Genomic DNA, 27,599 nt, shown 5'->3' with positions numbered 1-27,599 from the left:
AATTCTCTAAGACTGTAAGTCACAGTGACATTTGCTTTGGAAAAGGAAGTCCCTTAATAGAGCTCCTTACCTTACAATGATGAAATCACAGTTCTGATTTTTTTTTTTTAAAGCATGTGACTTATTCTATTAAGTTGTAAAGAGCCAAGAGATTGGGAACTGTGTTTAACACACAGTCGACATTTAATAAATAAATGTTCAATGAATTAAATTACTTTTGAGTAGGAGGCATTCAATACATACTTAATTGATTGTCTTGGCTCAGATCTCAGTGGGGTTCCAGGTCTCCTCTATCCCAAGCTCCATCTTTCCCTTTGACTTCCCATAGGTACTTATAGCCCTCTCCTTCTGAGGTTCATTCCTCTACCAGTCAAAGGCAAAGACAGAGAGCAACAGAAACAGTGGAAGATGTAGAACAAGGGTTCCATTAAATATATGAGGCCAGTTCTAGGATCATTATTCTTTTAATATATTATTCTGGAACAAAATGAATAATAATTTTAAAAAAGCTCCTGGTAGTTCTTGTTTTCTCTTTATAATTTAAATAAATACCACCCCCCCCACCCCCACCCCCTTACAATTTCCCTCCATTCCCACCATTCCTCCCTCCCTGGCCCTAGCCCCTAACCTTCAGAGAAGGCCACTTTCACTACCAAATTTCACATTTTCCTAGCCTGGTCTCCCACCTCCTACTCCGGGCTCTACCCTCAAGCCAGAAATACCCATAGCTATGGGAGAGATTTGAGTGGTGAGATATTTAGGGACCTGGGAGAAAGAAAGCATCTTTGATTCCCTTAGTACCTCAGTTCCCCATCCCCTTTTCAGCAGAGGGACAGGAAGGGTGTAGATTTCCCCCTCTAGATTAAAAAATAAATAAATAAAATAAATACCCCCCTCCCTTTCCCCACTTTTCTATAAAGTAGTTCCTTTCTCTTCCCCTCTGGAACTCATATGCCCCACCTCCCTCTTTCCTTACCAGCCCTTTCCCTCCCTCCCAGTTTTACCATCTAACCTTGTTGGGTGAGGAATCCATAACTCTGACAAGAGGGGAAAAGCCAAAGGCTCCCACTTCCAGCCCCAGTATTGCTTTCCTTCCCCAAAGTCCAGCAAAGGGGCAGAAAGTGGGCATTGTTGGAGGGAACTGCCCACTCCCTAACCCCCTAACATTCCACCTAGCCTCCAGGGTCTTGGTGGTTGAGGGGAAAGTTGAATTGTTTTTACTGACTGTCTTTCAGTTCTTACTGACTCTCTCTTTCAGGAGAGACCAAGAGTCTCCCTCCCAAGGCAGAATCCCAGAGGGAGATGACCTCTTGGCCTCCTTTAAATGGTGATATCCTAGGGGTAGGCTGGGCATTGGTTAACCCATGGTCCTCCTCTGGATCTGCCCCCCAATCCTGCCTCTTTCAGATAGCAGTATCCCACAAGACCGTTTGTTGCCGGCGGCATGGAGGGGTGCCGGTTTTTCGAGGTTCTGGCCCCCGTCTCCAACTGGGGAGGATGGGCATGCTCTCCTGCTTGCAGAGCCCCCGGTCCGGCCGGTGCCTTGCCTTAATCTCCTTGCAGACGCAGCGTTTTCTCTCGATCACCTCCAGCAACTTGCCATCCCTCTCTGGGGCTGGCTGTGGGGGAAGAGGCAGCAGCAGTGCAGGATGGGTCTGTGTCCCTCCTCCCCACCCCCATCACCAAGCATGGGGTAGGGGGGAAGGAAGAAACAAAAAGGGCTTGTCAAGGATCACAGAATTGCTGGTACTGAAATAAAACCTATTTTCTCAACTCCTTTCTTTATTCTCCACTCAAACTTATGTCCACATATACATACCCTGGGCCTTAGAGATCATATAGACCCTAAGGTTAAGTGACTTGCCCAAGGTCACACAGCTAGTAAGTGTCAAGTGACTGAGGCTGGATTTGAACTCAGGTCCTCCTGAATCCAGGGCCAGTGTTTTATCCACTGTACCACCTAGCTGCCCCCAGACCCTAGCTTCTTAAACTGTGTGTCTCAATCTCATATGGGGTCACATAACTGAATATAGGAGTTATAAAAAATATGGCAACAGTAAAACGTTATGTTGATCTATTTTTATATACCCTGTATAGCCAGGGTTGCATAAAAATTTCTCCAGCAAAAAGGAGTCATGAGTGGAAAAGGATTAAATAGCCCTGATATAGACCAACATCCTCATTATACAAATGAGGAAGCTGAGGCCTAGAGAAGAGAGAGGACTTGTCCAAAGTCATATAGCAATGTTACAACTCCTTTCCATTCCCTTAGAAAAGCTATTACTACAATTTGGAGATGCTAATTTTGGAACATGCTAAGAGTGACCAAAATGTCCATACCCTTTGACTCAGAGATCCCATTGTTAGGTTATATCCCCAAAGGGGCCAATGATAAAGAAAGGTCCCAAATAAACCAAAGTAGCAGCACTTCTTCTTCTTTTTTTTTTGTGGGGCAATGAGGATTAAGTGACTTGCCCAGGGTCACACAGCTAGTGTCAAGTGTCTGAGTCTAGATTTGAACCCAGGTCCTCCTGAATCTAGGGTCAGTGCTTTATCCACTGCATCACTTAGCTGCCTCCTATAGCAGCACTTTTTATAGTGACAAAGAACTAGAAACAAAATGGATGCACATTTTTTAGGACTCTCTCTGATCCCTTCTGAAATTGTAGAATTCAGAACTAGCAACAAGGATTCTAGTTAAGATATTAAGGGTACTCTACCTCTATTTGCTGTCTTACTTTGGGCCAGTAACTTCAACTCTTTGGGTTTCAGTTTCCTCATTTATAAAGTGAGGGGTTGAACGAGATGATCTTTAAGGTTCCTGACAGCTCTAAGATCCTGAATTGTGCTCCTTTTCTTCTCCAAAGTCCCTGGTTCCAAATCATCACCTCAACTATATCCTTCTATCTGCCTTAAACACCTGCCACCCTGGTTCTTATTTATTCCAACAAGACTATTCAATTCTGCCAGCCTTGCCCTGTACTCTAGCATTGCTGTTCAATTGTGTCCAACTCTTCATGATCCCATTTGGGATTTCTTGGCAAAGATCCTAGAGTGGGGGCAGCTAGGTAGCACAGTGGATAGAGCACCGGCCCTGGAGTCAGGAGGACCTGAGTTCAAATCCAGCCTCAGACACTTAACACTTACTAGCTGTGTGACCCTGGTCAAGTCACTTAACCCCAATTGCCTCACTAAAAAAAAAAAAAGATCCTAGAGTGGTTTTCCATTTCCTTCTCCAGCTCATTTTACAGATGAGGAACTGAGGCAAACAGTGTTAAGTGACTTGCCTAGGGTCACATAGCTACTAAGTGTCTATGGTCGAATTTGAACTCAGGTCTTCCTGACTCCAGATTCAGTGCTCTATCCATTGTGCCACCTCAATGCCCTTTCTATATCTCCAGTCTTCACACCCAGCTGCCTCTACCCATCCCTTTTTGCTTCCTGAATAAAAAGAGCACCAAACTCTCTCCTCACCTGGCTGAGGATTTCCCTGGGCTGGCTGCAGGGTCGTGGGGTATGGACTGCAGCATGGCGAACTCCAGAAGTAGAGGCTGAGCGCCCTAGGCGGTAACCCCCTGTGAAGTCTGGGGGAGAAGAAAGAGAAATAAGGGAGAATATAAGAAAATAATAAAGAGAAATAAGCTCTAGGGCTTTCTTTTCTCCCTTAGCCCTTTCCCTCTATTCCCATTTTTATCCTCATACTGCTCTCTGGATCAGCAAGGGTGTGGGGAATGGAAAGTGGGGGTAGGCATAGAATAAAAATTAAAGGCTTGTTTATATATGGGCAAATGTGGGCAGCTATGTTTCCAGAAATAATCATTACTCCCATTCCATTGAGCTGGACTGTCCTGTCTCTGGCTCCACCCCTCCCCCCACTCCCAGTGAGTGAATGAGCAGCTGTTTTAGAGGGTGACTGGGGAAAAAGTAAGGGGATCTCACCTCCATTGCGGTGGCAGGCAGGAAAGGTTTGACAGGGCATGGTTAGTCCTGTTCGGCTTCCTCCTCCTCCAGCCTGGTCCCCACTGTGATGGGCCCTGGCCAGCAGGCCCTCTGCCCCTTGACTTCGCACAGGGATACCTGATGGGAGGAGTCCCTTTTCCTCCTTTTCTGCCTTGCCTGGACCTTCTCCACTACCATTCCAGGCTCGGACACCTTCCACAGCCTCTGCTAGGGGAAATTAGGAGATATCAGATCCTCTGGACACATATCAGGGGCCCATGGAGATAAAGACCAGTTTGGATTGGAAGTGTGGAGGGAAGGATTATGATGTCTGGAAAAGGAGAAGCAGGAATTATTTCTCTTTTCTCCTTCCTATACTTTCCACATCTCCTTTTATTCAGAATCACACAAAAATTGTCCCTTCTATTTGCAGTTTTTAAGCCCACCTCTTCATATGTCAGAAACATTTCCCAGGACCCTCTGGGAAGGAAACAGGATGCCTTCCTTCCCACCCCCATTCCCCCTTAGCTTCTCCACACACCCTTAAGCGAATTCTCCTATTTCTCAACATCTCTAAGTTGTCTTTTGCCCCTCTGAGATAAGCTCTCTGGGTCATAGGACTAAGGACTAGGGGGAATAAGACCAAAGGAAGGGGTGGAAGAATCCTGGGTCAGTGGGTAGAGGGGCAAGCTTGAACCCAAGTTCCCAGAAGTAGGCCTGGTGAAGGATTGGGTTGCTAGGTAACGGCAGGGGCCTACCTCTCCTCTCCCTCCTGTCTGGGTAGGTTGTCATGGTAACAGCTGGGAGGCAGCTGTGTTTGGCTCAGAATTCATGCACACACACAGGGTCCCTTCCCCCTTATATCTCCCAGAAGGCAAGTGGAGTGTCTGGGTTTGGAGGGGGGTGGGGGGGTTGCCCCAAATCACCACATTTAGCTCAGTCTGGCTCTAAATTCTCCCTTTGCTTCTCCTGGCTCCCTCAACCCCCATCCCCTCTTCTCTGATCCAATGACCTTCTCTATCCTTCTTGTCCCACCTCCTTAGACCAATGCTCTTATGCTTAGGATAGCTGTTCCATTCTGGATATTTCCCTCTTGAATTCAGAGGGAGTGGAGAGTAACTTCCAACCAACCCTCCCCAAACTCAACCCCTCTATATCCTCCCCCCAACCTGAGAACCTCCCTTCCCTCCCTACTCCCTTTTCCATATCTTCCCTCCCTCCTTCCCACCTCCCAACTCACTCTCCAAGTCCTTTGCTTTCCTCCCTCTGTACAGGACTTTTCTCTGCAGGGCCCAGCCCGCCCCAAATGTCGTTGTTCCCACCTCCTCCTCCTCCTCCTCCTGCTCTTCCTCCTCTGGTGTCCCTGAACTGGCAATGACATGGGCACAGGAGATGCTGGCAAATGCACTCCCACTGGTACCCTGGTCCTGCAGTTGAATCTTGACCATGGGGGCAGGAGCCCCCACCCCACAGCCCTTAGATAGCAAACCCCCTGCCTTCAGGCTCTCATAGGCTGGGGGTCTCTTGAGACCAGCTGTGGCTGGGTAAGTCCAGAGAGGGCAGAGAGGGCTAGTTGTAGGGTCAGGAAGGCTGTGGGGAGAAGCCAGGCAGCTCCGGTGGTGAAGCACTCCAGGCCCACTGGGAGGGGCAGCTTTCCCAGGAGGTACTGGCCTGGAACTAGCACAGAGCATCCCGTGAAGGACTGAGATTTCCTTTTCTGTCTTCGGTTCCCCACCCCCCAGAGATGGGCCAGTTGGTAGGACAGAGTGTGTGGTCACCTTGACTGCTGAGTATACCATAGTATAAGACACAGCTTTGTCCTTGGGGGGTCCTGGGAGCAACACGGCTGGGGCAGGGGAAGATGCTGGTGCTCCTGCTGCCTTGGTACAGATCATACTATGAGAATTGGGAATCTCCCTCTCCTTCTCCCCTCGAGGTTGGCCAGAGCCCTGAGGGGGCAGTGGTGTCGAATGGCTCCGTGCCCGACCAGAGGGCCCTAGTAGCAGCAAATTGGCAGCAGGAGGCGGAGGTGGGGGTGTCTCTTGATCCCGTCCAGGCACTTGGAGAGCTGGGACGGGGACAGTCGACTCCTTGGTGTGACAGAGGACTGGCAACCTAGAGACCCCATCCCCAGGGGTCCGGGTAGCAGGCTTGGCTTGGGGGAAGGCAAGAAGTGGGGGACGGTGCTGGAGAAGGTTGGGAAAAGGTGGTGGGATTTCACAAGGGGAAGTCTTAGTAGGAGCTCCATTCTGCCTGCTCTGGAGGGCAGAGGCTGGACGACGGTGGGAATGATGAGAATGAGGGTGGTGCAATGGAGAGACGGCAGCTGGTGGGGGGACTCCATCAGCCCGGCCTTCCGCAATCTCTTCAGGGAGTGGGTATTTCATTTCTTCATATATGGCCTCACTCTCCTCAGAGTCAGAGTCTGGGCCAGCTGGTGGGCCCGTCCCTCCTCCTCCAACAGAGGCAACTGCTGGGCCTCCACTACTTCTTCCTCCACTCCCTCCACCACCCTGGAAGACATCTCCCACCATTTCAATGTAGACAGGTTCTTCATCCTGTGAGCTCAAATCATGTTCGCCTCCCCCTCTACCCCCCCGGCTGTATCGTTGTAGGGGCAAGGCTCCAACCCGAGAAGTGGGTGCCACTGAGCAGGACTCATCAAAGGAGACAGAGAGCTGGGTGTTGGGGCTGCGCTTTGGCTTCTGAGGAGGGATTTTCCGGTTAGACTCACGACCTTCAGGAGCTGGTTTCTGAGAACCTAAGGAAATCCCAAAAAGAAAAGGCAGAAGCTGAAATAATACTGGCATAGAAGAATCATTAAGACATTTTGAAGATATTTCCTTTCAAGAGTCAACACCCCTTTCTCCCCCTCTCATTTCCCCTAACCCATAGCTCTAGTCAATCAGTTTTCTGCCAGTCAAACTTCTATTCATTTATGAACACCAGAAAGCCTACAGTTTCTGGATCCACTCCCACAGTTCATCCCCCAACTCTTCAAATGGACATCTAGGATAGATTCTCCTGTTCATAAAAATAGTTCATATCAGTTCAATGAAAAGACCTATGTCCTTGGAATCAGAGAACCTGCATTCAAATCCTACCTCTAATACTGCCTGTGTGATGCTGGGCAAATAACTACCTTGGACGTTAGTTTTTTCATCTGTAAAGTCAGGGCATTGTACCAGATGGCCTCTGAGGTCCCTTCTGGCTCTGTGATCTAAGATCCTACAGCCACACAGAATGGAGTCTCTTGTTCATTCTAAAAATGAAGCCTTCCACTTTCCCCTGGTGCCAAAATGGATTTTCCCAAACCCCAAATTTTTTTGCCTGCTGGAAATCCCTACTGTATTAAGGAGAAGGGAGTGTCATGGGGGACAAAGAGAGTCTTACCTACTTTCTTGCTGGGAGGTGCTTCGGCCCCACTTGCAGACATACTGAGTTTGGTGCTGGGGTGTCTCCGGGGCTTCACAGGTGGCCTCCGGGCTCCAACATCTCCCCCAACTCCACTGCTCCCACCCCCACCAGCAGTGCCCCCACTACTCTCCATGCTCCCTACCGAGTGGCAGGAGAGGGAGCGGGGAGCCATGGCACTACGGCAGGGGTGTGGGGCATGCTCCTGGGAAGCAGGCATAGTCATAAAGCCCATCCTGAGAGAGCGTCGAAGTGAAGAGACGTCTCGTGCACGAACCCCGGGCCCTGGCCCTGAAGGCCCTGCAGGTCCCACTTCCTTACTTGCACTAAGGAAAGGGATGGGCAAAAGAAGAAGGCAAGAGAGAAGCAGAGAAAAATGAGAGAGGCAGGAGCAGTCATCAGGTCAGGCAGGGCTTCCCCTAAAGCTCCCTCTTTAGCTCCTGGTGTGTTGTGGTATGGTGCGGGTGCGCCTTAGGCAGAAGGTGAGGAATGAGGATTATGACAGAGATCCATGGAAAGGGACCCTCAAAACAAAGCACAAGTCACCAAAGGTCAGAGAGAGAGGCTTCAAGGTCTCAGTCTTGGGGATTAAAAAATGAAGATAAAAGAATAAAGGGATAAGGTTTTGAGGGTATAAGGACAAGGGGTCTAATTATCCCTAGGTCTGTTTGGGCCCCCATATTTCAAACATCTGCATGAAATGCTTCACATCTATTTGGAGAATTGCAAAAATCTGATGTGAAGCACAGTTTTCATAGAGGAAAGCTGGAGTGACACAGATGCAGGCTCAGCCCCTAAGGTTTCAGATCTGTCTCCTGGCCTTGCTTCATGCTTGAAACATGCACACATTCCTGATGGCTTACTTTCCCACTATTTCCCATCTACTTCATCCATCCTTAGCCTGCCTTCCTTGCCGCCATCCCTTATGATTCTCCTTTCTCTAGCTCTCCTTTCCTTCTTCTTTCTGTCATTCTTTTGCCTTACTCTCTCCTGATTCCACAATTTATTCCCCACCCCCCATTCACGATCTCAGTGCTTCTGTGTGAAAGAATTGGGGCCAGAGGGGGGGGGGCAGGGAACTTCAGGGTGGTGGAAACTGGAGGATTGTTGTGGGGTGGGATCTCTGATTAGGGCCCTGTCTACTAACCCTTCATTAAGGGGAGATCTCTGCAGTGATAGCTCTGATTAATCTAATTAACAACATTAATTAAATCCCACACTAAGGAGGGGGAGGAGGGGTAATGGGGAGGTGGATCTGACTCAGGCTTCTCCAGACAGTATAGCCATGGAGGGGGAAAGTGAAGGGAGTCAAGGGGTGGGGAGATGAGGAATGAAGCTCTGGTAGGGAGACTAGGGAAAGGAGAGGGAGAGGGAGAGAGAGAGAGAAATCTACAGCAGGAGGCACAGAATTGGATGAGAACAGATCTTAGTGCAGTCTGAAGAACCTAACATACTCCTTCAAGAAATTTTGCCTCTAAAAAAATAAGAAATCTTGTCTCTGTTATTTAATACCTGTGTGAACTTGAATAAATACCTTAACCTCTCTGCTTTTCAATTTCCTCATCTATCAAAAAAGGGAGTTGGACTGCATGGGTTTTGGGGTCCTTCTATGAGCCTACTCATAATGAAACATGCTGCTCACCTCCAGATAGAGGTGATGAACTCAAGAGTGCATATTGAGGCATATTTTTTTTCTTTTTTTGGACATGGCTAATGTGAGAATTTGTTTTGCTTAACTATACATGTTTGCAATGGCTTTTATTTTTCTTGCTTTCTCAACAGAGCAGGGGAGGAAGAGGTGGGAGGGAGACAATTCAGAACAGAAAATAAAATTGAATTTTAAAAAATTTTAAATAAACCTATGATCCTAAGTTAGATTTCATTGATCTTGATGTAATTATGGCCTCTCATCTTCCGTTTCTTCCACCATGCACCTCTTTGCTCAACTATCCCCAGATCAGGAAGATGGGAGAAGAACCAAAAGGCTCTATCATTGATATGACCCCACCCTTGGACCCAGTGTGATGATAAGAGAGCTATTTGCCCCGGCTCCTTTATTGCTGGACTAGTACTATCTGAGGTCAGGTGACAAAGAATAGAAAGGGCAGCAGCAAGTAGGATGGGGGTGGGGAAGGAGAAGGTAGGTTAAAGAGAAAGGAATTTATACTAAAGGTATCTGGGAATGGTAGAAGAGGCTTGGTAGGGGGGTTGGTATTTGAGGATGGTAGAAAGAGAGTGAACAAAAGAAACAGCCCTATAGTTGGAGTAAAGGAAAATGGAATCACAGAGGTAAAGGATGAAGTAGTACTTTAGACATGGGAATTTAGTACTTTAGATATGAGGACCAGAGAAAAAGCTTAGAATGTAAACATACAGGATCTGGGATTATGCTTATTATGTGATTCTCTTTATACAGGCCTTAGAACAGTTATTGTTCATAATTAAATGAGAGAGAAAAGTGAGGGAGAGGGGAGTTAACAACCAAGATGACACTAAGTGAGAAAAGGAAAGGAGGAGGGAGAATTTGGATCATTTTATGGTCTTACCTCCTTTTGGCCTCCTCCTCCTTGTGCTGTCTCCACTCCAGCTTGGTTTTTCGGTAGAGCAGGTTCATGTCGTAGGGCAAGAAGGAGATGTGGAGCTCTGCTCAGCACCACCAGGCCTGGGGGGGGGCCCTCCCTGGGTCCTGGATCAACTTGGTTGGAGAAAAGAAATAATAGTAGTGGTGGTGGTAGGGATAGTTGGAGGAGGAAGAGGAGTAATAAAGACCTAGCAGAAGAAATTTAAACCATGTGGGAATAGGACTAACATGTCATCTCTGTTGTCCTCCTGTCTGCTCTTTAATATGCTTTCAGTGAGTCTAGGAAGATGAATTTACATCCCAGTATACTTATTCAGTTTCAAAAAGCAGTCATTTTATCAATCTGGACAATAGTCCGCCGAACATGAGATATATAAGAATAACAGGATAGCAACTTGTCTTTGGTCCAGTTCTGTCTGAACCCATCAAAAATGATGTGAGTTAATACAATAACTAACATATAGTGCTTTAAAATATGCAAATCACCTTACATATATAATAATACTAGTTAATAATAACAATAATAGCACTTTAAGGACAGCAAAGTACATTACATATATTATCTCACTTTATCCTTACAACATCCCTGTGAGGTAAGTGTTATTACTATCTCCATTTTATGGATGAGGAAGTTGAGGCAAAGACAAGTTAAGTGACCTGAGGGTCACAGTTAAGATGAAAAAGAAATTTTTTTAAAAATACAAAAAGATGTCAGGAATAAAAAGGATAGGAGACATGACTTGGGCCCACAGAAAGAAAAGACAGACAGAAAAGCAAAAACAGACAAGCAGAAGCATACAGATAGATAATGGGAAATACCTCAGATCCCCAAGTATACAGAAACACATACTGATAAAATACAAGTATATACTATATAGACTTATATGTACAATATACACTGTATATAAGACAGGCCTAGATAATATAGAATACACTACAGAGCCAGATACACTGATGAACATGGATACATGGATATATACACAGGTAAACAGATCTAGAGACAGATGCACCCACAGACATAAACACCCACAGACACACCCACAGACTATAGACACACACAAACACATAGACATCCACATTAATCAAATACCCAGAATTAGGCTGAAACAGAAGAGTTAATGCTTAGTGCCTTATTGGTGTAGGTTTACAACCATTTCGGGGTTGGGGGGAGGGTGGAGGCTCAGTCAAGTTGTAAGTATTTGGGAGGAGGGAAGGGACACTGAGTCAGGGAACAATCACTCTTCTTAATTCAAGATTGTAGTCCACCACCTGACTAATGGACCGCCCCCGCCCCCACCACCCAGCACACACACACACACACACACACACACACACACACACACACCTTCCTTCCTTCCAGTGTTTAGGCTAGGGCTTGGCCCTCCTCCCTCTCCTTGTCTGTTCCCTATATCACCTCTTTGGCATCAAGTCCCCTGACTCCCCAAGCCCTGTCTCCAATCTCCTTCCAACCTCTTAGATCTGTGGATGCAGACAAGCCCTTCTCTATCAGTTCCAAGTGTTGGCTCACCCCCGAAGCATCACTAGGGGGAGGCTTATGGGGGGAGGGGGGGCGGAGGGAGTCTTCAGGTTCAGTTCCTGGCTCCAGATATCTCCCACTCAGAGCCCACCTTCATACCTAGCCTGACACTTCCCCCATTCTCCCAAACATCAACGTCCCTCACCATCCCCATTCTCCTTGCTAACCCTGGGGCCTCTTCCCCCTGCATCCTTATATCTCCCCGGATCCTCTGGACTTGGCCTGCCTCATCTCCCCAGCCCCATGGTTCCCGTGTCCTCCTCCACCTCTCCCCTTGCCTGGATCCCTTGTGCCTCTCAGCTCCCCTTTCTCCATCCAACACCCCCTTTTCCAACCAAGTCCCCCCAGTTTCCCCATTTCCCCCGTACCTGGCCTGCCAGGCGCCGGCCCCCCCCATGCCGGGCGGAGCCCGGAGCAGGAGGAGGAGGAGGGAGGAAGGAAGAGAGAGACAGAGAGATCAGGGGGGAGCGGAGCTCCGGCCTGCCGCAGAGACAGCCCCGCCTCCAGGTCCGCCCCCAGACCCGCCCCTGGCCCTCAAACCCACCCCTCCACGCGGGCCAGGGAACCAGAGACAGCTAGAGAGCTAAAGACACCCACGGCGCCCGAGGAGACTGGGGCAATGGAGGCGCTGGTCGAGAACAAATGGTAAAAGGATGAAAGAGGGAAAGACTGGAAGAAGAGAAGCCCGCACACTGCGAGCGGGTGGCAGCCCCGCCGTCACCGCCGCCGGGGGCTAGCGCACTGCTCCTTCTCTTCCAGGGCCTTAGCCTGACCCTGCTGCTTGGCTGACCCGGGAACCTAAGTTTCTGGTCCTAAACCGCGACCACCTTCTTCTGCGGTTCGGGCGCCCCAGTGCGTCTTGCCCTACTGGGCTCCCTTGTGGCCGCTTATGGATCTGCAGCCACCCGCCCACCCCACTTCACTCCTTGTCTATTTCACAGCACAACCCAGCCCCTGGAGCCACCAGAAACCAGTGTGTTGGCATTAGAAGGGAGGGTGGAAGCTTACTTAGGGGTCTCTGACCCCAGTTAACTCCTTTGTAAAGGAAAGGGTTTGGACACGGTATTTTTAAGGCTCTTTCCAGCTCTAACATTCTGCGGTTTTGAGTTGGGGATCTTGAAAGTTTCAGGGCGCCCGCCCCCCAGGCAATACAGCGGGGGTGGGGCGGTGTAGTTAGATCGAGAGACCAGTAGGGGTAAACCGGCTTACTTTCAGGGAGACAAAAGGGACCAGCAGCAAGACAGACAGATGGCCATACAAATAGACAAAGCCACCTCTCCAGCAGGAGGGGCTGTTCATCTTCTTGGTCTCCTAAAGATGAGGGAGCTAGGGGGAGCTGAGTTCATCCTTCCCCCATCCGCTTTCCTTTCATCCTGTACTTGACGCCCTCAAAACCTGGACTTTGCTTCTCTGTAAGTGTTCAAAGTAACCCTCCTCTGCACCTCTGAATAACTAGGACACCCTCCTCTTAACCTTTGACTTTCACTAGCTCTAATCCTAGGAATTGTGGAACGATTGCTTTGGGGGTCAAGTAAATAGCTCCTGCTAATTTTAATTACCGCTAACAGCAGCAGCATGACGGTCTTAATACATAGTTGGTGTCTGTCTCTGTAACAAATTCCAACACCAGGAAGGCCTATTTACCTCCGCAATCCCTACCCTCACCCAACTCCTAGAAATCTGAGATCCCACAATTGGGGATTTATTCTTTTGGCTTTAAGTTTTATCTTCTGTTCAAATACCCCTAGGACAATGAAGTTCCTAGAGAGGAGATAAAACATATTTCTTCCTTCACAGTGGAGAGGTGAGAGACTACTAGGACAGAGTATTATATTCTGTATCTTCATTTAACTTCATTGTTTTCCTTTGTCCCTTTAGGGAAGGTTTAGTGGGGGTGGGGGAGGAGGGAATAACTGTGAAGTAAAAACAAAATCATCAGTAAGATGAGTTTGTTTTTAAAATAATCATAAAATACCTGGAAGAGGTAATACTATTGGAATCGAATATAAGTTTTTTGAGGACAGGAACCGTGATGTTTTTTGTCTTTGTTTCCACAATGCCTAGAAGTAGGCACTTTAATAAATGTTTGTTGAATTGGATGACTTTGTATACCGAAAACAGTTTTTGGCTTGGAAAATAAAGAGAGGGCAAAGACATTAGTGGGGGTGGGGCAGAGAACCCTCAAGGTTAAAAGGACATTTTTCTTATTTGCTGTTGTTTGTAGGACCAAAGCATTTCTTGAAAAAAAAATTGGCTTTATTTGAATTTATGCCTTTATGAAAGATACTGAGCTGGGTGCTTAAATACTGTGACTGCATGGCAGGGAATACTGTGGGTGTGGTGGGAAGAGTACTGTGCCAAAGAGGAGTAATTGACACTATTCCACAGTTTACTGTGGAAGGTATAGAGTAGGTTCTGTGGGGGCCTTGCTTCCAGGGTCTTCCAGGTGAAGGGAAGAAGACAAGCCAGAGTCCAAATTTAGCAGATAAACCAATTTCTTTTAGCAAGCAAACAAAAGAAAAGTTATTTTAAAAAATATTTTTATATCATAATATATTACATACCATTTGTTCAGTTGTGTCTGACTCTTGGTGACCCCATTTGGGGATTTCTTGGCAAAGATAACTGGAATGGTTTGCCATTTCCTTCTCCAGCTCATTACGTGACTTTCCCAGGGTCATATAGCTAATAAGTATCTGAGGCCAGATTTGAACTCAGGAAAATGAGTCTTCCTGACTTCAGCTCTATCCACTGTGTCACCTAGCTGCCCTATTATATATAAAATACAATATTATATATGCATAGATACACATATGTATCTATACATATGTGTATATATACCATATTAGAAATGCTAAGTAAAGAATTTGAAGGGGAAAGTTCACAGTGTCATAACTATTGAGCTGAAAGGAATCTTAAAAGTCATTGAGGAGGGGCAGCTAGGTGGCGCAGTAGATAGAGCACCAGCCCTGGAATCAGGAGTACCCGAGTTCACATCTGGCCTCAGACAGTTAACACTTACTGGCTGTGTGACCTTGGGCAAGTCAGTTAACCCCAATTGCCTCACTAAAAAAGAAAAGGAAAAAAAAAAGTCATTGAGGGGGCAGCTAGATGGTGCAGTGGATAGAGCACCAGCAGTACCTGAGTTCAAATCCGGCCTCAGACAGTTAACACTTACTGACTGTGTGACCCTGGGCAAGTCACTTAACCCCAATTGCCTCACAAAAAACAAAAAAAGTCATTGAGACCAACACTGTCATTTTACAGTTGAAGAAATTGAGGCCCAGAGAGGTGAAGTGATTTACCCAAGGTTATATGGCTAATAAGTATCTGAGCTGAGATTTGAACCCAGATCTTCCTTAATAGGATTTGTCCAGGGAGGACTAGAAGTCACTCCAAAGATCAATCAGTCAACATTTAGTAAATGCCTGCTCTGTGCCAAGCACTGTGCTAAGCCCTGGGAATACAAAAAGAGGCAAGAGGCTCACAATCTAATGGGGGAAAACAGCCTCCCCCACCAAAAGAGGGGAAAGTAACTTCCCTTGAACAGAAAAGTGAAACAATGCTTAAAACTATCATTCTCTAAAGATTCTTGGGGGGCGGGGAGAGGAGGGAGTACAGTATGGAAATTACAAAGTATGCTTTGGTATATTTTTGCTGTTCAAAAGTGGAACAGGTTGTTTTACTAGTTGTGTGACCATGGCCAAGGACTTAATTTTCTTGAGCCCCAGTTTCCTTATCAAATGGGAATAATAATACCTGTAATACCTACCTGACAGAGTTGTTATGAGAGTGCTTTTGCAAACCTTGAAGTCATATATAAAAGCTAACAATAATTATGGAGTGTCTTTAAATGGCAGTGCATTTTTAGAATGGAAGTTCTCCATGAGGCATGGGTGGGGAGTCCTTGACCTCTGAGAGCCTTTCTGATTCTGAGAACTAGGAATCTGAAATCTCTTTATGCTAAATGGCCTGTCTTTGAATTTGTTTGGGAGGGGTAAGGTGGTAGGGCCATGAAAATCTGGACTCTTCCTAAATGAGAAGCTGTGTGCATATCTTTGTGGACAGCTGTGTTCTGCAGATATGTGTGTGTATGTGTATGTGTGTGTATGTGTATATGTATTTGTGTATCTGTGAGGGCATCTGTGCAAATATCTTTGTTTACCCATTCATATTTCTACAAATGTGTGTTTAGTCAAAATATATACATATACATATATATGTATATGTGTGTGTGTATAAATGCTTCTCTCTGTATTAATTCATGTATATGGACATTCATCTGTGTCCCCGTGTAACTGCAAGAGATTTGATCCTCCTTCAAACCCAATCCTTACTCCCTAAAGTCTTAGGAAGAGACTACTGAGCTAGGCAGGTGGGGTTAAGAGGACCGAAGTGTTTGGGGCCCCCTCTATCAGCAGCAGTAGTTCTGGAGTAGGTCCAGCTGGCAGAGAGCCCCTAGAGGAGGGCGGGCGGGAGTGAGAGAGAGGAAGAAGGGAAGGAGGAGGAGTAGAACAGCAGTCAGCAGGGCTGAGGAGGCAGGACTTCCTGGTGTGGGGGTTGTCAACAGCTCAGAGAGAGACAGAGAGAAAGACAGACAGAGACAGAGAGGAGCTAGGGAAATTGAGAAAAGGAGACGAGAGTCCCAGAGAATCGAAGAGAGAAGAACTGGAGACAGAGAGACACATGCCGAGAGATCGAGAGAGGAGCGAGAACTCGAGAGAGAGTGAGCAAGAACGAGCGAGAGAGCGAGTGAGCGGTCGAGAGGAGAGAGAGAGAGAGAGAGAGAGAGAGAGAGAGAGAGAGAGAGAGAGAGAGAGAGAAAGAGAGAAGAAGAAGAAGAAGAAGAAGAAGAAGAACGAGGAGAGCTCCGCTGTCAGAAGGGAAAAGATTTCAGAGAGAGTAGCCCTCGGCTTCTCTCCGACCAGCTGTGCTTTCAGACCTAAAGGCCCTTCATCACCATAAAGGCCATATTCCTCTGGGACTGAGGGCAGTGTTTATTATTTTTTTGGAAAACAAAGTTGCTGTGGAGATGACTTCTGGGTCAAGGAGAGGCCTCTTCGGACTGTGTTGCCTCTGACCACCACCCACCTCCTCCCTTTTCGAGCTTAGGCTGGGAGGCCCCACTTTCCTGCTCTCCTGTGGACAGTTTGTTGGGGCATCTTATGCTGCCAGGATCCCCAGGTCAGGTCTCTCGGTGTTCTGGGCGGGGGGGTGGGGGTGGGCAATGCAGAGGTGGGGTTACAGGATTGTGTGTGTGCCCAGGTGGAGCAGCCGAGGGTAAAGAGAAGAATCTAAGTTTTAGCCCCCATAGATTCTGAAATGGGTAGTGGTAGAACTTAAAGGAAGCTCTCCTTTCCCCTCTACCCCAAGATAGGCTAGGGTGTGAAAGTCCATGCCAGGCCAGGGCTGTGAAGTAGTGAGCTCACCTCCCTTTCCTGTAGACCCAGATTCCTTGCTGCATCTCACACTCAGGACTCAGCTTGTTTCTTTCTGCACAGTGTCTATATGTACCAATGTAATCTGCTTTTCAGTCTTTACTTCCTCCAGCTTTATGATCTCTACCTCATTCTATTTCCCATTCTGTCTTTTTTTTTCTACTTCTTGTGGTTCCTCTATGTCTCTTTGGTGGTTTCCCTCTTTTCTCCCCCACCCTGATCTCCACTGCTCTCCCCACAGAGGAAGCACCCAAAGTGTCTTGCTCTCCCAACACCCTCCCCCAATGACTCTAATTTTTTTCCTCCTAGTTTGCAAATTCTGCTCTGGAGTCCAACAACAGCAAAAGCAGCAGCAGCAGCAGCAGCAACAGCAGCAGCAGCAGCAGCAGCAGCAGCAGCAGCACTGGCAGCAGCAGAAGGAAAGCCTGCCCGTACTCCAATCCCCACACCTTCTCTCGTTATTCCTCAATTTCAGAGGCAGCCCCAGTTCCTTGAACTCTCCCAGCTATGTTGGACCCTGATGTTCCCAGGGGCCCTGATCCCACAGCTATATGGCCCCCTAGTGCCAGGGGAGCCTGAGCGCTGCCTGGAGAGAGGCCTCTCCTCTTTGTTCAGCCCCTGTCCCATTTCCTAGGGACCATGAGTGGGGGTAAGAAGAAGAGCAGTTTCCAGATCACCAGTGTCACCACAGACTATGAAGGTCCTGGGGGATCTGGGGGAGGTGACTCCCCTACAGCTGTGGTTTCTACCTTACTCATACCTCGTCTTCCCAATGGGGAACCCAGCTCAGAGTTGGGAGGCAAAGGGACCCCTCGAAATGGCTCCCCACCCCCTGGGGCCCCAGCTTCACGTTTCCGGGTAGTGAAGCTTCCCCAGGGACTAGGGGAGCCATATCGCCGAGGGCGCTGGACATGTGTGGACATTTATGAGAGGGACCTGGAAGCCCCTGCCCTCAGCCGTCTCCTGGAGGGAGTTCGAGGAGCAACTGGAGGGACTGGGGGTCGTTCTTTGGACTCTAGGCTAGAGTTGTCCAGTTTGGGCCTGGTTCCGCCAAACCCCCAACCTCAGGGCCCAACCAACTGGCTTCGCCCACCCCCAACTTCCCCTGGCCTTCAGGCCCGATCTTTCACTGGGGGGCTAGCCCAGCTGGCAGGGGGCAAGGGGAGGGCTGAAACTCCACCTCTTTCAGCTTCTCCACCCCAGCAGCACCCCTCGGAGCCCAGTGATAGGGACAATACAGGGGTACTGGTACCACATGCCTCAACCCAGCTGCCCACCCTGTGGGTAGAGGCAGAGGCTGGGGCTCCAGCAACAACTCCTCCAATCACCCGAAAGAAGGATGGAGCCCCTTGGCTGAGGAAAGAGGGGGAGGAAAGAGGCCAGGTAAGAGGCAAAGGTGGGAGAGGTGCACAAAAAGGAAGTCTCTGCAATTTAATTTTTCTCCTTGGACTTGTGTTAGTCTCATGCTTTGTTCCACTTCCATTCTGGCCTCCAGTTTCCCCTCTTCTATCTATTCTATCAGAGTCTCTCTCTCTCTCTTTCTTTACACACACACACACACACACACACACACACACACACACACACACACACACACACACACTCTCTTTTTGGCCTCAGTTTTTTTCTTTTTTTGGTACCTCAGCTCTCCCATGTATGTCTTTTTTCCCCGCCCTGGATCTTTCTGTTTCTCCATCTGTGTTTCTCCATCCCTTTCTGAGTTATATAGTTTTCTCTGGACAAAAGTTTCATAAGTGGAGTGGATTGGGTGAGAACACTAAGCTCTGTAGGGGAGGGTGCAGGGGATCTGACCATGCAGTTGCCTAAAAAAAGCCCTATTGGGGGTACTTGAAGGAAAAGTTTCCTTCACTCAACCACCCTGTGACATCCATGTCTATCTGGTTTCTTCCTTCCCTAGCAAAGTTAGGCCACTTCTGTTCTTTCATTTCCAACACCTAGAAGACCCTGAAACCTTCCTTCCCCCCACCCCTCAGACCAAGGCTTTCCTCCCTTTGGAATCTCTAGAACTGGGAGAGAGGGTATTTTCAGGATCCTGCAATGCACTAGGCACAGCTTCCAGATAGCGTTCCACCCCTGCCTTAGCCTTCTAAAGAGTGTTATAGGTTTGGAGGAGGTAGAACAAGGGGAAAGAGGACTAGAGGAGCAAAGTGAGCAAAGTGAAATTTTGTATTTTTTTTCCATTTCCAAAGGAGGAACAGATCAGCTCTAGAGGACAAGATGCCTGGGTCCCTGGAGGACCCTGTTGGAGGTCAGGGGCTAGGACACCTGAATCCCTGGTTAGGGAGCAAGTCTAGAGAGACAGGACAGCTCAAGACTTAGGAGAAAAGGGAGGTTTGTGGGAAAATGAAGATGAGGCCTTTTCCCCCTTCCAGGCCTCTGAGCACAAACCACTGTATAAAAATAACCTGAGACTGAATGTCTGGGCCCTGCCAGGACTGGCCAGGACTGGCTTACCTCCCCCCCCACCCCCGCCAACCCCCCACAGACACACGTACACAGGTCTTTTAACACCACTACCATCCCATACTTTCCTACTTCTGGGGGTGAGACTCTGTTTCTACCCCTTGATCCTTTCCCCCAGACCCTCTCTCTTTCCAATGCCCCTAGACTCTGTTTCTGCCACTTAAAGCCTGCTGAGTTTTCCACTCTATTCAGCCCTAGCCTCTCTTCTCCCCTCCTCTCTCTTCCATAATTCCCTAACCCTTGTTTATTTAAAACAACAGCAGCAGCAGCCACCTTCTGGTCCCTTTCTTTCAGTAGCTATGTCACTGTTACCAACTTCTTTCCCCATACCTTCACAAAGAGGAAGGGGAGGGAGGGGGAAGATGGAAAGCAGACAGAAAGGACCTGGAGGCCTCCCTGTCTCTGCCCTGTCCTTCTGGCAGTCCCTGGGTTCTCTGTTCTTGAGTTTTCCTAGAAGCAGGGGCCTTCTGGGGCCTCACAGAAGGAGGCTTGTTTCTTGTCGTCTCCCCCCCCCCCCACCTCTCCCCACAGTCCCTCCCCTCCCCTCCCTTACTGCATCCACCCTCTAAAACTCCACACCCATTCTCCACCTCCTTCCAACCTCCCAGGAACTGCAGTAAAAAAGGGAGCAGAGCACCTGGGTGTTGAGACCAGAGCAGTGGCTTATCAGGGATGGGAGCAATGAGGGCCCTATCCGGTGGACCAGCAATGGAAACTTGGGGGAGCTGTGGGGGGATGGTGTTGGCAACCCTCCCCTTTCCCTCCCCATAACTATATTTCTGCCTAGATTTCTCTGGCAGCTAGTTGATGCCTGAGACCCTGCCAGGGATTCCCTTTTTGATGAGGTTGTTGAAGGTGATGAAGGTGGTACAGATAGAAAAGCCTCTTAGCCATGGCCCTCCACCCCCATCCAAACTGGGGCTATCTTGTGACCACAGAACACATCTGACAGGTCACTTAGGCGTTACTTGTGGCCACAGGTCACTTGGGTCACAGGGAGAAAGCTGGGCTAGAGCAGAAGAGAAATGAGGTGACAGAGCCAAAACGGTATGATTTAGGAACTTGGGTTCCTTTTTCTTTTTGTGTAATCCTGTATGTGTGTGTGTGTGTGTGTTCCTCTTTCTAGCTCCCTCTCCGAGGCTCCCGCCCTGGCTCTCCAGCCCTCTCCCTTCTCCAGGATACCAATCCCAACCGGAAATCCTCAGACCCCTTTGGAGCCTCTGCTCAGCGGCTGAATCTGGCTCGATCTATGCTTGCCATTAGTAGCCCCCTCGATGGTGATGATGACAGGTAGGAGGGACTTCCTTTTGAACTGGCTTGAGGGAGGGGCTTTTTTTTTTTTTAATGAACTGGGACACATGAATTAAACTTTCTATATTTTCTGCTGTGGGGAATAGGGGGAAGGATGGGGGAGGGAAGAGGGAACACAATTAACTGTTTTGAAAGAATTGGGGGGTGGGAGGGTGGCTTGCGTCTGAAAAGCATGAACAAGCCCACCCTCACCCTCAGTGAGGTGGGTTGGGTAGGTCATTCTGGTTTGATGGAAGCACCTTATTTTTCATTCTGACCTGGAAACCTCGTGTCAAGTCAGGGAAGAGGCCAGGGAGTTATACTAGATTCTCTCCACCAGCAGGGAGAGAAATGGGGCTCCCTGCTTAGCTCCCTAGGCCTAAGCAATACGTAGTTAGATTTGATGCTTAGGGAAAGTTTAGCTTGTGGTCTCATCCCCTGGCCATAGTGAACAGACCCCCTCTTCATGGTCATGCTGTGGGGGAGGATTGTTGACATGTAGATAGATGGGCTGGACTTCCTTTAGGGGAGAATGGCCTGTTTAGAGGCAGGAAGGAGGGCAAAACTTCCTGTTTCAGGGGCCAGATTTCAACATTTGAGTGTCAGCAACCCCTTTTAGGGAGGTAGCAAAATAAAGAAAGACTACTGGGCAGCTTGATTTTTGTCTGTGGATATATTGGGGTAAGGTAGAAAAAAGAGGGAGTTGACACTTTTTGTTTCATTAGGTAGATGGAGTGGGAATTTCTGTTTTAGAGCTATTCCTGGGTTTAGGATCTACTTGTTTGGAAGGTGATAAGGAATAAGACTTCCAGAGCCAGTTAGTCCTTACTAGGAGTGAGGTGTTTCAAAAAGGATTCCTAGGGGCCACACCCTCCTCATTAGGTCTCTTCTTTCCAGCCTTAGGGACAGAGCCCTAGGGAAGGAAGATTGTGGAGAGGATAATAGAGTAGGGGAATAGTAGATAAATAAAATAAGCTTAGTCTGTGGAAGGGATCCAAGGATGTCTGACAGAAAGATGTAAGGAAAGAGGGAGCCTGAGAGAAAGGGCCTACCAAGCAAGGCTGAACAGAGCAGCTGTGGGTTCAGGAATGTATGAGGTGTGAGGCCTGACACTGCATGGCAAGCCATTTGCTCCTATCGTGGCCACTCTTGTTGCTTCCCACCCCCTCCCTTTTGGCAGGCTCCCTGGCAAGATTACACCTCCCAGTTTTCTGCTCTGCTCTGTGTTCCTCTCTGACCTTCAGTTCTCAGGTCCTCTTTACATTTCTGTCTCTGTCTTTCCATCTGTCTGTCTTCTTTTCAGCTTCTACAGCCAATGGAGTTCCATTCTCTCAGCTCTTCCCTTCCCACTCTCTCCACCCTAGTCTGACTGGTTGGTTTTCCCAGTCTCAGCTTTACCCAGTTCTGCTCTGGGGCCCCGGCCCTGCCTGACTTCTTTTGCCCCGCCTTCCTGGGCCAGCTGGTTTCGGCTGAGTCCCCCTGGCTCAGGAATGAGGTGTGTGGGCCTCACCCCACCTCTTTATGCCTGGGAAGAGCTGGGGGACACATCACTCGAGTCCTTCCTAAAAGGAAGCCTGGGGCCAGAGAGCCAGGGTAAGGGAATGGGGAGCTGGGAGGGAAAGCTGTGTTAAAGAGAGCCTGGGTCCTTTGGGGGGGGGGTTGGGCTTCACATGGTTAAAGTGGGGACAGAAGGGGCTGAATCTCTGATTAGGAAAAGGGATCAGAGCCCAGGAGACAGGATGCCTAGGCCAGAGAGGGTTGAGGAGATAGTTCCTTCTTTTTCTTTTCTCTCCATGGTAGAGTATGGGACACCCTTTTTTCCTAGTCAGGGCAAGGAGCCAGTTCCTCCCCTTGCCTTGCACCACCCTGAAGGCAGCATAGATCCGGGAGAGCAGAGAGGGCTGGATACCAGTTGACTGGCAAAAGGCCCAGACCCTGGGGGCTGCTCAGAACACTGAGTGGGGAGGAACCCTTCTATCTCTCCTCTCTTTCTGCTTCCGTTTGTTCCTAGTATCAGCTCTCCCTGCCCTGCCTTCCCCCTCCAATCCCTAGATCTCTTATACTTGTCTTTCTAAACCTCTGTGTGGTAAGGCCTTCCTCCCTAGGGTAAAAGAACAACCTCTTTAACTCTCCTACAGAGAAGGAGAGCATCGTATAGTGCAAAGAGGGCTGGCTCTGAAGTCCTAGGACCTGTGTTCAAGTCCTGTTTCTTATTAGTCATATTAGACTCAACCTGTCTCCTTATAAAATGGGAAATCTGTAAAATAATAGCATCCACCTTACAAGGTTGTTGTAAAGGTTTGCACACCTTAAAATACTATGTAAATATGAGCTGTTATTATTGCTACCTTTGTGAATTTGGCCAAGTCACTTAATCTCTATGGACCTCAAGTCCCTCATCTGTAAAATGAGGGAATTGTACTAGATGCTCTCCAAGGTCCTTTCTTGATCTGAATCTATGATCCCATGACTTGGGTATCCTGCGCCATAGGCTTGGGCTGTTTTTACCAGAGCCCCCTTATCATGACTCCCCCTCCCAGGAATCCTAAACTGTCCTTGATGCCCCCTACCCCCAACTCTATTCCCAAACCTGCCTCTTGGGATAGAGACTTTTAACTTTGGTCCTCAGAGTGCGGTCCATGGGTCTGCAGGGGTATGGGCACAAAACTAAGCAAGACAGGATCTCCTGTTCAGTAGTTCCTGTCACTCTCTTTGAATTTGCATCTCTTTATCTGCTCCAGTTCTTCCGGTCCCTTAGATGAGAAGTTCTGACCATTTTAATGCCAAGAAGGATAATTTCCTCAAGAGTGTCTTTTAGGTGATTAACAGCCTGATTCCTTGCTTATTAATATTTATAATTTAACAAAGTGCTTTAAAAATATAAAATAATGCACAAATACGTTTTATAACATGAATTAATTAATAATTTACTTAGAAGCCTTGTTGAAGTATCATCAAAAACACCAGCTAGCCTGTTTGTTAATTTTCCACATTGTGGGAGAGGGGGCTTGGGGTGGGGGGTTGCCAGTAGAGATTATTTTACTCCATCTTTGTGTTCTTGGGATTGGAAAGATTTGAAAGCTACTCCTGGAGCTTACTCACCTCCAGTCCTTTTCCTCTACTTTAGTGCTGTTCTTTGAGGCCTCTCTGTTCCCTTGGTTACACCCGCCCCCAGTTGGGCAGCACCTTCTGCACCCAGAACTGTGGATAGGAAATGGAAAATACCCAGATCTTTCCAGCTCTCTCCCCAGCCCCAGGACTTGTCAGAGGTCACCTTGAAGCTAGTCAGGCTCCCCCACAGAGCCAAACCTAGTAACTGCTTGGCCAGGACGGAGAGGGAACAAAAAGCTGTTGCTATAGGCTCCTGGGAGTGCTAGGGGGAAAAGAAGAGGTGGGGTGGGGGAGAGAAGGGAAAGGCAGTTCCCTGTGTCCTGGGAGAGCTAGAAAGTATAAGATGGGGTGGGGCTGGGCGGGGGAGTCGGGAAGAGAAGATGAAAGGGAGGCCGAGCTAGAGGCTCAGGAGCAGTCTGTGTCCTGGAATTGAGTCTAGGGAATGGTGTTTTGGAAAGGGTTTGTGGATGGGGGAGAGGAGAGTGTTGGGGCCTACCATGGCAAGATAAGTGGGTCCTATAAGAGAAACTGAGATCTGAAGAAGAGAGTCTGGAAGACATGATGATTGGATTTCAAAAGAGTTAGGGTTAAGAAGCCTTCCCTCAGTTAACTGGGGCCTTAGAGATCCCTAGGTTTTCCTCACTGTGTATTGGATCTGCTGGAGGCTGGCCTGACCCCTGGTGGTCACTGGTTAAAATAGCAGCCTAGGACCACAGCTCCCTAGGGCATCCTGACCTGTACCATATTCTTCATCTAAAAAGTCCCCTGGTTCCTCTCTTAGGAATAGGCATTCACATACCTCATTTTCAGCTTCTCTCCTGAGACTCACATCTCTTGATGTCCAGACTCTCTTCCCTTATGGGTTTTGTTTTTGTTGCAATGGAAATGGCATGATATGCCCTCTCCACCATGGTTAAGGCAGCCCTTCCTGGGCCAACCTGAATTGTTGTTCACACATAGCTGCCTTTACGTCCATTGAAGGCCAAGGGTAAGGTCAGAGGAACTCCTGGAGGGAAGCAATGGGGCATCTGAACCTGAGAGAGAACTCCTATCCCTGACGCTTTTCCTAATTCTCTATGTGAGACATGACAGAGACAGTTTCTTGGTTAAGGCCATAGGATGTAATTGGTGAGGAAAGACTAGGCATCTTGTCCCTACGGGCTTCAATCCTCTTCCAGGGATCCAGGCAATAGCTCCTCCCAGAACCCAGGCAAGGGGTCTGGCTTTCCCCAGCTCCACCCACCTGTCTCCCAGCTTCTGGGATCAGTGCCAGGGTGAGCAGGGGACACTGGTATTGTCCAGCATCTGGGAATTCCCACCCCCAGCTGGGTCTGGCCCTGGGAGATGAGCCTCCGCCCACTGTGGAGCTTTGGGGGAGGGAGGGGAGATCCTCGTGTCTCTAAGGAGCCAATAGCAGTTGGGCCTACCCCTGGGGGGAGGTGTATATCTTTCAGTTCATCCCCCAAGGCACCCGCCTCTTCTCCGCTTGCCTGGTACCAGACAGACCTAGATTTGCCTGGGGGGCTCTCAAGCCCCCCAGGCACTCTGCTGATATAGCCCTCTCCCTTTCCCTCCAGAAGATGGCCCATCCAGGGGTCTCTGTTAAGTCTCTGGTATCATCCTATGAGACTCGAGTAGGGAGGGTGGCCTCCCACCTTCCCCAGAGAAGGGGCTGTGTTTCCTCCCCTTGCTCCCCTCGGGGGGCATCCCCCATCCGAGGTGCCCCTGGACCTCCACCCCATCGGGGCCTAGGAGGACCTGGGCATCGGTCCTCACCTCGAAGGGGGGTGGATAAAACACTTCTCTCCTTGATTCTCTACTGTCACAGGTACCTGGGGACTGGGTGGGGAGGGGGGAGGTTGGGATTCCTGGGAGAAGTAGCATTTAGTATCCTGAACTCTTGGGTCCTGGGAGGGCCAAAAGGTAAGAATTTAATCAGTGGGGAACTGGAACCCTGAGAGCTTGGGTGCTTGAATGTTGGGAGAGAACTGGAACCTGGATGGAGAAGCCCAGAGTCTGATTTTTTGGTCCTAAGAGAGGTCTGCAAGGTAGAGATGGAAGAAAAGGGGAATGATGCAAGGAGCTAAAGAGGTTACTTCTTTACTAAGTGGGAAAAGGACAAATAGGAGAACAGATAATTGGGGAACAGGACTTAAGTAGTCTTGAAAGTTGAACCAAGATTGGTGGAAAAAGCCAATTGCTATTTGGCCACAACACCTGGATTCAGGGTGTTTCATTTCTTGCCTCTTACCTCCCCACCTCACAATCTCTGTGATCTCTCTCTAGTGGCTCTGGAAGCATGGTTGCCATTGACAACAAGATTGAACAAGCTATGGTAAGGGCATTGATTTTATTCTGAGGAATAGCATAGTTATCTGTTCCTTAGCTCCCTGTTTCCTGTTCTCCCCCGTTCCTGTTCTTAGTTCAGACTCCATGCCCTGTCCCTAGCCCCTGTTCCCAATTCCAGACTGCTTTTTTGTCTATCCTTTCCTTCCTCTCCTGCTTCCAGCTCCCTGTTGTTGTCCTTGATCTCAGATCTCTATCATTGCTCCCATTTCCTGGACCCATAACACCTGGCTCCTTGCCCTCCCTCCTTTTTCCTGTATGGTTCCCTATCCTGGACCAGGGAAAGAGAAAACCAACCCTCCTACCCCTCATCTCCACCTCTATCAACAGTGGGGGCCAGTATCATCTGGGTCCAGGCCAATGAGCACTATGATAAAGGATTGTACATCTGCCTGGGGGGGAGAGGCTGGAGTATGGGGAGGAGGAGGCAGTGAGGAACCTCAAGTAGGCACTTCTACTCCACAACTCATACAAAACCCAACAACACACACATAACGTCTTAACTCTTCCAATAGCTTAGCTTGACAATCCTTTTGTGTATCTTCCCATATCTTTGTTTCATTATTCTCCTGTTCCCTCCTCCTCCAATCCTTGTAGGACTTGGTCAAGTCTCACCTCATGTTTGCAGTTCGGGAGGAGGTGGAGGTCCTGAAGGAGCAGATCCGAGAACTAGCTGAACGAAATGCAGCCTTGGAGCAAGAGAATGGATTGCTCCGGGCTCTGGCCAGCCCTGAACAGCTGGCCCAACTTCCGGTCTCTGGGACCCCTCATCCTGGACCCCTTGCCCCAAATGGGCCCTCCTCATGAGCCTCCCTTCATGAGCCTCCTTTCCCTCACAATGTGCCTTTAAGGGCTGTCACTGGGATGGAGACCTCAGTGTCCTAGATTCCCAGGCCTTTTTTGCCTTCTCTTCCTATGCAGCTTTAATATCATGAGAAGTGGTGATAGAGTGTTCAAGGTTGAGTCCAGATTTGTCTTCCCCCTCCCCACCTCCCACCAGACCCAAGGGGCTGGGCCAATTTTCCCCAAAGACGGAGGGCAGGGCCAGAATTTACCTAGGCCTGGATGGGGTAAGGTTTCAGGGTATAAGATGAAGCCCCTACCCAGTCAACCTTTCTCATCATCCCTCTGGGTGGTAAGTGGCTCCCTCCCTCCCTAGTTCTCTAAATATCTGGGACCCCCCCAGATTAGGAGGGCCCAGAGGGGAGCTGGGTACTTCTAGGCAGAGACCACTTTCCTATCTTTCAAAGTTCCTCCATTGGGTTCAGCCAAGAGAGGGGGATATAGGCAGTGTCCCAAGGTTCTGGGATTCAGGTTGTTATTAAAATATTATAATAAAAAATCAGAATAAACTTGGGTGTGGGGGCTGAATTCTCTTTGCTTGGGTCAGGGGTATGGGTTTTAGGTATCTCAATATTCCAGGGTCCTGTCTCTTTGGGAGCCCCCTCAGTACTGGTCA

At 48.7% G+C, this 27,599-nt stretch overlaps 2 protein-coding genes across 5 annotated transcripts; one reads left to right on the top strand and one right to left on the bottom strand.

The window, feature by feature from the left end:
* Positions 1-592: 592 nt before the first annotated feature.
* NYAP1 (neuronal tyrosine phosphorylated phosphoinositide-3-kinase adaptor 1) lies at positions 593-11,974 on the bottom strand. 3 transcript variants are annotated; one of them, XM_043963018.1, is made up of 7 exons: positions 11,840-11,974; positions 9,900-10,048; positions 7,333-7,679; positions 5,180-6,700; positions 3,940-4,167; positions 3,475-3,584; positions 593-1,655 (listed from the first exon to the last, which is right to left on the bottom strand). In XM_043963018.1, exons 2-7 carry the CDS (start codon positions 9,965-9,967, stop codon positions 1,404-1,406), a joined length of 2,526 nt encoding a protein of 841 aa, XP_043818953.1. In that variant the 5' UTR covers positions 9,968-10,048; positions 11,840-11,974; the 3' UTR covers positions 593-1,403. The 3 variants fall into 3 exon arrangements, with proteins under 3 accessions (XP_043818953.1, XP_043818955.1, XP_043818954.1); XM_043963020.1 differs by having other exon boundaries at positions 593-1,619; XM_043963019.1 differs by having other exon boundaries at positions 3,940-4,164.
* Positions 11,975-12,522: 548 nt separating this feature from the next.
* TSC22D4 (TSC22 domain family member 4) lies at positions 12,523-27,496 on the top strand. 2 transcript variants are annotated; one of them, XM_044002515.1, is made up of 5 exons: positions 12,523-12,883; positions 17,219-18,292; positions 20,520-20,683; positions 26,081-26,129; positions 26,738-27,496. In XM_044002515.1, exons 2-5 carry the CDS (start codon positions 17,549-17,551, stop codon positions 26,945-26,947), a joined length of 1,167 nt encoding a protein of 388 aa, XP_043858450.1. In that variant the 5' UTR covers positions 12,523-12,883; positions 17,219-17,548; the 3' UTR covers positions 26,948-27,496. The 2 variants fall into 2 exon arrangements, with proteins under 2 accessions (XP_043858450.1, XP_043858449.1); XM_044002514.1 differs by lacking the exon at positions 12,523-12,883 and adding an exon at positions 16,188-16,655.
* The last annotated feature ends 103 nt before the right edge of the window (positions 27,497-27,599 follow it).

This window comes from Dromiciops gliroides, chromosome 4, assembly GCF_019393635.1.
Source record: "Dromiciops gliroides isolate mDroGli1 chromosome 4, mDroGli1.pri, whole genome shotgun sequence".
NCBI lineage: Eukaryota > Metazoa > Chordata > Mammalia > Microbiotheria > Microbiotheriidae > Dromiciops > Dromiciops gliroides.
This window is presented reverse-complemented; position numbering and strand designations above follow the sequence as displayed.

What these genes read in the sequence shown, in the direction of transcription:
- NYAP1 (XM_043963018.1), bottom strand. Translation starts at nt 9,967, where the DNA reads ATGAACCTGCTCTACCGAAAAACCAAGCTGGAGTGGAGACAGCACAAG. An exon ending in GAAAGCAAAGGACTTGGAGA is followed by an intron (nt 4,168 to 5,179) that starts GTGAGTTGGGAG and finishes AATTTCCCCTAG; the next exon opens with CAGAGGCTGTGGAAGGTGTC. An exon ending in CCAGGGAAATCCTCAGCCAG is followed by an intron (nt 1,656 to 3,474) that starts GTGAGGAGAGAG and finishes GGAGGGACACAG; the next exon opens with ACCCATCCTGCACTGCTGCT.
- TSC22D4 (XM_044002515.1), top strand. Translation starts at nt 17,549, where the DNA reads ATGAGTGGGGGTAAGAAGAAGAGCAGTTTCCAGATCACCAGTGTCACC. An exon ending in AGGGGGAGGAAAGAGGCCAG is followed by an intron (nt 18,293 to 20,519) that starts GTAAGAGGCAAA and finishes TCCTCTTTCTAG; the next exon opens with CTCCCTCTCCGAGGCTCCCG. An exon ending in ACAAGATTGAACAAGCTATG is followed by an intron (nt 26,130 to 26,737) that starts GTAAGGGCATTG and finishes CAATCCTTGTAG; the next exon opens with GACTTGGTCAAGTCTCACCT.